The sequence below is a fragment of the Artibeus jamaicensis genome, unplaced genomic scaffold (genome assembly GCF_021234435.1).
Source record: "Artibeus jamaicensis isolate MK-2021 breed Jamaican fruit bat unplaced genomic scaffold, CSHL_Jam_final scaffold_660, whole genome shotgun sequence".
Classification (NCBI taxonomy): domain Eukaryota; kingdom Metazoa; phylum Chordata; class Mammalia; order Chiroptera; family Phyllostomidae; genus Artibeus; species Artibeus jamaicensis.
In genome coordinates this window covers 2,948,004-2,956,103 of record NW_026522052.1, presented here as the reverse complement: position 1 = coordinate 2,956,103, position 8,100 = coordinate 2,948,004, and the positions used below count along the sequence as shown (strand labels likewise).

General features: G+C 49.4%; 1 protein-coding gene across 1 annotated transcript; it reads right to left on the bottom strand.

Annotated features, from left to right (window-relative positions):
- Positions 1-566: 566 nt before the first annotated feature.
- SPATA19 (spermatogenesis associated 19) lies at positions 567-7,616 on the bottom strand. The gene is made up of 7 exons (XM_037138261.1): positions 7,539-7,616; positions 7,305-7,361; positions 6,734-6,826; positions 6,473-6,564; positions 2,175-2,252; positions 1,774-1,865; positions 567-649 (listed from the first exon to the last, which is right to left on the bottom strand). Exons 1-6 carry the CDS (start codon positions 7,614-7,616, stop codon positions 1,799-1,801), a joined length of 465 nt encoding a protein of 154 aa, XP_036994156.1. The 3' UTR covers positions 567-649; positions 1,774-1,798.
- Between the last annotated feature and the right edge of the window lie 484 nt (positions 7,617-8,100).

Here is an 8,100-nt window from a genome sequence, read left to right as displayed (position 1 = left end):
CACCTCAGCCCACCCCAGTTCTCACTAGCGCCCCTCCTCCAGGACACACCCAGCACAGTGGACACCACTAAGGTGGCCTGTACTCTGTCTCACCCAGAGTGGAAAGCTCTGCGTCCCCAGAGGCAAGCCACGAGGTGCTCGGCGTCTGATAAATGCATGGTGAATGGGTGAGTGGGTGGGTGAGTGGGTGAGTGAGTGGGTGGGTGAGTGGGTGGGTAGGTGAGTGGGTGGGTGAATGGGTGAGTGGGTGGGTGAATGGGTGAGTGGGTAAGTGAGTGAGTGGGTGAGTGAGTAGGTGAATGGGTGAGTGGGTAAGTGAGTGAGTGGGTGAGTGAGTGGGTGGGTGAGTGAGTAGGTGAATGGGTGAGTGGGTGAGTGAGTGGGTGGGTGAGTGAGTAGGTGAATGGGTGAGTGGGTAAGTGAGTGAGTGGGTGAGTGAATGGCAAAGCACTCACACCAGAGGCCGAGAGGGTGGTTAAATAGCGTGTCTCTTTATTCGCAGCTCACTGAGACTATTCCAGGGCTGCCACTGTCACAGGAAGGGCTCACCCACAGGATCCTCTCTGCCCAGGTGTGGTCACTCCCCAGGTCAAAGAGGAGGTGATCATTCTTCTTACATAGGCTGCTCCTTTACCGTGAAGGACATAACCTGGGAAGCAGAGAAATGGCCACAAGTGCATCGGAGATGTGGGAGGACAAGGGGCAGCATTGGCACTGGCTGCTCCTCACAGACCTGGGTACCAGGAGCAGAGAAACCCCCAGAAGGAGCAGGTGCGGGCAGGTCAGACAGAGCTGGGATGGAAGCCTGGCTGCTTCAAACTTCGGGAGCCCCTGCAAGCCACTCAGACTCTTCATCTCAGTTAGTGTTAGCCAACCACTGGCAGGGTGTTGAGCAAAGGCTGGGTGCAGCTGTCAAGGCAACTTTCTGAGTGAAACTGAGGCACAAAGGCAACAAGCAACTCCCCTTGGTGGGGCCGGCCTGGAGCCCGGCATCTGTGCCCGAGGCTTGGCTTCCCCTCTGCCGTCGGCATGGCAGGCACAAGTGATGCTCTCCTGGTAGGGTTGCTTTGAATCAGATAAGGAGTCCTGACAAAGTGCATGTGCAGAGGCTGGCACACCATAGGTGCTGAGCAAATGCACATTACATTTCCATGGTCCTCCATTAAGCTTGCCGGGGGTCAGCTCTGCCCGAATTGCTCCTTCATCTCCTCGCCCCCAGCACCCTGACAGCCCACACAGTCTTTCCTTCCCAGGAGGGGTGCAGTGACCTTCCAGAGCCCCAGAAACACCCAAGGCACTGTTAGGACCATGACCACCAAGTGCAGCCGAGAGGGCACATGACCCGAGCCATGGCCTACTCAGTGGTAGGGCCAAAACCTATGCTCCCTCGCCCCACTCCAGTGCCCTGTGAGCTTATGGTTCAAAATGGGGTCAGCAGACCAGCTGCGGCCTTCCCTGCAAGCATCAGGAAGGCAGAGCACCAGGTCCCACCACAGTCTGACCCCAGATTTCAGTGATCCCCGGGGCCTGTGCACAGGCGAGCAGCACTGGTCTGTGACACCACAGTGAAAAGAGTCAGAGGCCCATCTGAACTTGACTTTACATCCTTTAAGAGAGGTGGTGCAGGAACCTGGGGCACCTGCCTCCTCCCCAACTTGCACCAGCCCCAAGTGCAGGCCCTCCCACTAGAGAAAAGCCAAACCTGATGATCAAGTGCCCACACCAGAGCCCTGTCCCTGCCCAGCACAGCCATCTTCTCTGCCCAGTCCTCACCTGCCAGCTCTCCCACCTGCTCCCCTCAGCAGTCCGAGAAGGAATTTCTGCCGTGAAGCTCCTGAGAAGACTCATTGGCCAGACGGGTTAAGCTGCAGGGCACAATGGGGAGGGGCTGGGCAGAGCGGAGATTGCAAGTTGACCGAACCCACCCAGGGAACATACCCAGACCACGGCCCAGATGGGGTGGGGCAGGCAGCCCACGCCTGGGCCATCAGCCTATCTAGACCTAGGAGCAGAGTCATGCAGAGAGGCACTCAGGCCAGGGGAGCTCCAGGCTTGGCCAGACCTGGGCTTGAGCTAAATGAAGTTAAGGGAAACCATCAGAAGCAAGGCCAGCAGCCACCCCACCCCACCAGTTCCCGGTTAGAAGTACAAATCAACTTGTCCCAGCAGCTTACCTTTGTCTCACCTGCTCTATTCGTTCACGCATGACATCATTTCTCACCTCACTTGGCACTTGGAAGATACGGGTATGGCTGCAAAACACCATGCAAACCCTGGGATTTTTGAGTTTCTTTTTCACTAGACATCGTGAAACTGCTAGGGTTGCAATCATGTGAATGATTAGTTTCAACCCCATTGCCATGAACTTTTGAGCTGGTCCTTCATGCTTCTAGTACCAGGAACTCAAAAGGTTCTTTTTAGGACTTCCGCCAAGATGGAAGCGTAGGTGGACCCACCTTGCTTCCGTGCACAACCAAATCTAAGAACAACTATTTTTAACAACGATAAACACAATCAGACCACACAGAAAATTGACAATATGGAGTCCGAAAAAAAAGGACGAAATGCTCAGCTAAACAGGTAAGCCAGCAGCGAAGCCGGTTGACCAAAAAGATCCCTGACCTGGTGGCACGCAAGCAGCCAAAGGCGTGGATCTCGGGCTAGCTATGGGCGCACACAGGGAAGAGGTGCGGCTGGCTGTCTGGGGTAGGTCACGCATTTGCGTGCAGATAAACCAGTGAAGAGGCGAGCACTGAGACCGCATGGTGCAGGGCAGCAGGCTCGCACAATTCTGCTTGGATAAACAGGCCTGGGCGAGTGGTGGGACGCGACAGACTGGGCTAGTGGAGAGGACCGCCATTGCTCCCTCTCTGACCCCACCCCCACACACAGCGTCAGAAACCAGCGGCCTGGGTGGCCCCGCCCTCGTAAACAACTAAGCCTTCACCCCTCTTACTTACCGGCACAAACAGACCAAAAATGGCTCAAGAACAACTCAGAGCCCCAGAGCCAATAAATCTAAGCGATGAGGAAATAGCTAAACTTTCAGATGCACAGTTCAAAACACTGGTTATCAGGATCCTCACAGAGCTGGTTGATTTTAGTCACAAATTAGAGAAACATATGAAAGCTAAACTAATTGAAATGAATGGTAATGCAAAGGATACCAATAGTAATGGAAAGGAGTCTGGGACTCAAATCAATGGAGTGGACCAGAAGAAAGCAAATATTGGCCAAACAGAAAAGAATGAAGAAACAAGAATTCAAAAAAATGAGGAGAGGCTTAGGAACCTCCAGGACATCTTTAAACGCTCCAACATTCGAATTATAGGGGTACCAGAAGGGGAAGAAGAACAGTCACGAGTGGAAACCTTATTTGAACAAATAATAAAAGAGAACTTCCCCATTCTGGCAGAGGAAATAGACTTCCAGGAAATCCAGGAAGCTCAGAGAGTCCCAAACAAGTTGGACCCAAGAAGAAACACACCGAGGCACATCATCATTACATTAGCCAAGATTAAAATGAAGGAGAAAATCCTAGAAGCAGCAAGAGATAAGGGGACAGTCACCTACAAAGGAGTTCCCATCAGATTGTCAGAGGATTTCTCAAAAGAGACCTTACAGGCAAGAAGGGGCTGGAAAGAGGTATTCCAAGTCATGAAAACCAAAGACCTACAACCAAGATTGCTCTATTCAGCAAAGCTTTCATTTAGAATGGAAGGACAGATAAAGTGCTTCTCAGATAAGGTCAAATTCAAGGAGTTCATCATCACCAAGCCCTTATTATATGAAATGTTAAAGGGACTTATCTAAGAAAAAGAAGATAAAAAAGTTGAACAGTGAAAGGACTCACAGTTATTAACAACCACACCTAAAACAAAAGCAAATTAAGAGGACAGCTAGATCAGGAGTGAAACCATAGAAATGAAGATCTCAAGGAGGATTAGCAACAGGGGAGTGGGAGAAGGAGAAGGGGGGAAAAGGTGCAGAAAATAAGTAGCATAGACAGTAGATAGAAAATAGATAGGGGGAGGGTAAGAATAGTAGGGGAAATACAGAATCTAAAGAACTTGAGACACGTGTTCATGAACTAAAGGGGGGAATGGGGGAGGGGTATGCAGGGTGGAGGGGGGGGAATAGAACAAATGTAATGGCATAATCAATAAAAAAGTTAAAATTAAAAAAAGGTTCTTTTTATTAACCAAGTACTCCTGCCATCAGATAATCTTGGGAGCTTGCAAACGGTTCTGAGGGATGCTAAGGAAACAGTCAAGTGCCTTTACTAGAATTAGATAGCAGGCCAGTGGTCTTGGAAGACATGGAATCCACCCCTTCTGAATTCCTCTCTAACCTCATTATCAGCTTTTGATGATCAGTATTGTGCCATATTCACTGTGGTTTAAAGATACTTCCAGAAAATTGTCACAAAGAATCTGCAAGCATCTCATTGCTACTGTTGTTTTTCTCTCACCCTGATGCTTTGCCTTCCTCTCAATGTTCCCCTTCCCATCCTTCCCAAGTCCATGCTGCATCCTTCCTTCACAAACCCTCCAGTCTAGTGAAATCAGCCTGCCTGCTGCCCCCCTGCCCTGTGCCTTTTGAACCCGCCTTGTCTGGACAGCACCATGTCATAGGTGTGCGCTTTGTAGCCTTGGATGTGAAGACAGAACTGACGCTGTCTAAGTACTCGCAGGCTGCTGGAAGTAGGTGTGCTCACAGATAGTGCTCATACCCTCAGGAGCTGGGTCAACACCTCAGAGAGAGGGAGCAGAGATGAGGCAGTTCCAGAGGAGAGAGATTACCCCAGCAGAGGGGGGAAGGGAGAGGCCCCTGAGAAGGGGCTACAGCACAGGGCCCTGGAGGCCAGACCAAATTAACTGAGTTATCAAGACTCTTGCATCTGGGGGAAGCCCACCCCAGCTTCTGTTTACCTGAGCCCTGCCGAGTTCATCAGTCAGTCCATGCAAATGTCCCTCTGGAAACCTTCTCTGAGTGCCTGGCCTCCACACCTAGGACTGGTGGGACCCAGTTCCCCCACACTGTGCTCTTGCAGGTATTCCTCAGGCCTTCTCATTCTTTAACATTCACACACCTTATCCATCTCTTTCATTTCTTTGAGACTAGAGACTTTATTCTTCTCTCTCTTTTCCAGAGAGCCTAGCAAACACCCGGTGGGCAGCAGATATCAACAAATAAATAGGTATCCACTGATGCTTCATAAGGGCTGTGTATTCCCCGACTACACACTTACTGACGCTAACAGGTGGGTTGTAGGGGGAACCTACAGGGTTTAGTGGTTTAAAATCTCCATAGAAATCCAGAGTGGAAACATTATACATAGATGATTGACTGCGATTCCTATAGCATATCTTTAAAGCTTTAACCTAGCTGTGTCCCACAGCTAAGGTTTCAAAACATGGTGGAAGACGATGTTCGCATTACCCAAACCAAGGAGCTGCCACCTCAAGAGCTCCCTGGTGCAGCCACATCAAGCGCAGACCAGCTTCCCACCTGCAAGGCTGGGGCCGGGTTACAGTCACCAATTATGGTTCTAGGGGCTGATGGACGGTTTTCCATCCAAAGAAAAACCTTCCCCATGGAGGTCTGAACTTCCCCTCCTTTCACATAATCACTGAGTAGTTGAATCCCCATCTAAAATGCTAATGCCACTAGAAGGGGTAAGCACCTGAAAATTGAATATCCTGAAGCAAAAATAAATTTCTCGAGAAATATATCCCCCTTGAAGAAGAGAAAGCAAATCTGACGATGGGAGTATGAGAAAGAAGAGCCTGCAGCATGAGAGCGAGCTCCTTCACAGTTTAATCCCACTGTTCTATTGGGGAAAAGAGACCGCAAGTGAGCTCAAATCCCAGCAAGGAAATAGGGACACTTACACCAGGGGAATGAGCTGGTGCCCAAGCCCAGCTCCCTGGGCCTGGCATGAGCAACTTCAGCACCAGTGTGGGGACCGTTGGTGCTCTGCAGACCCCGTGGGAGGCTGGCAAATTATGAGGCTCCCAGAAAGCGGAGCACGTAATTCTAGCCTCAGCAGTGAGGCACCTCCTCTCCCCTCAGCTGCAGATGAGGGCTTTGGCTTCTGCATTTTAAGAGCTTATTTTCTTTAAGCTCTTTAAAGTGCAGTCACTTCTGAACAAATCAACTGCAAAAATAACAGAAGTCTGAAATTTATTCAGAAGCATTTAGGAAACGGTGAGTAATCTCAGTTTTCCAACCCCTAAAGTAATTTACATTCTTAGGAATGAGCTGGGCTTTCAAGATAGCCAACATATTCAACATATTCCCTTAAGATCCAAGGGATCTTAAGGCTGCAAATGCTCTCAGCAAAAGGCTGTTCTCTCGAGAATAATGGCTGTGGGTCTGTGCTGGCCAGAGAGCTGAGGAGGCAGGCTTGGGGCCTTCTTTGCCGCTCCCTCCCCACAATTTGGCTCAAAGCAAATGAGATTTGCTTTACCTCCACCTTATGAACTGGATCCTTGTTCTTTCCTCCAGGACATCTTGACTCTGGTTTGCTAACAAATCAGACTTTGATGGATGGTGCTTCACCTAGGAAATTCCAGCAGAGTCCTCGAAATTACTGCCCAACAAGAACTCCTTGGCTCAGGCGGAGCCCACCTCCTCCCACTTGCCCAAGATCCTTTGCAGTAGGACCTCCCACCTTCCCCCTCCCTCTCCCCCCACCCTCCCAGGAGGGTTGTCTCAAACTCTCCATTACCACATCTCTGGTAACATGGACATTTTCCCCATGGTTGGGAGGGAAGTTGTTGGACATCTTCTGCTTTATGTCCTGCGAAGCCTCTTCTTCAGTCTGAAAGGGAAGTAATTCCTTCTGAAAATGTCACTCGGTACCTGACCCCCAGTTCTTTCTCTTTTTCCCTTTTTTCCTCTCCATCACAACATATATGCCACATATCCACACATACAAACTCTGTATCTCATGGTTCCTGCAATAAACCCGCCTATTGCTATCTCCCCATGGGACTCCAGGGCTCCCACTAAGGCCTTAGCCTTATCCCAGGGTGTTCTGGAGCCACCCTGTAGCTGGGGCAACATAGCTGAAACTCGGCATGTTTAAGAAGCAGGGCAGGGCCAGTAGTCATTCCAACACATCTCTGATAAAGACACTAGCCGCAGCATCTTGTGAATCAGACACAGCTCTAGGCGGAGTGTTTGGCAATGAACTTGAGTTTCCCATTCTAAGGAGAGGGAAGTCCCAATTCCTGCACCTGCTGAGATCAGCTCTCTAAAATTTTGGGTGCCATGAAAAATAAAGGAATTTTACTCACTTTTTTCAACCAGTGCTGTACTACAGACACAGCCTCACTTTCCACAACTTCAATGTCCTGCAACAAATTGATAAGTTGATGCCCTCACAACACTCAGAGACCCAGTCCCCCCTTCCATTCTCATCCAAAGCCATACATTGTAAGATCGTCTCTCTAGAAGTGCAACAGGAGCAGGGCTTAGAAGGGAGAAGGTACATGAGGAAATTCTACATAGCTACCACCAGCTTCACTTACTGAACTGGTTTTTGGTGGGAAGGGGAACCCAACACCATTCCGGGCAAGAATGTATGCAATCCATGTTGTAATTATCATCTTTGGACTTCTGCCAGGCCTTCTTCTTGGCTCCCTCCTTCCATTGAAGCGGCCTAAGAATTCCTCTGGTACAAGGAAGTTATTGAAGGGAGGTGCCCACACGCTTGGCCGCTCAATGATGATGTCACAATGACCTGTTTTATTCTCCTGGATGAGAGTGGAGATGAAATAGAGAGATCGGGAAGCAATCTGCTTTAATGTTCCAAAAGCTCAGAAAGGGGGATAAAAGGGGAGGGGAGGTAAGGATAAGACATAGCCAAGATAAGCCTGAGGAAGACACAAGAGGGAAATCAGCAAATCATAGATGGAGATTGGGAGGTAGGGGCTTAGAGCTGGTCACCCAGTCTTGACAATGCTAAAGCAGAAAGAGATTTTATGAATCCAAAAAATGAATTTGTAACAAAGTGACCTGGGCCCTCTAGATATACATTCAAACAATGCCACCAATATTTTTTATTCCTATTCTTATATATTTGTGTGGGGA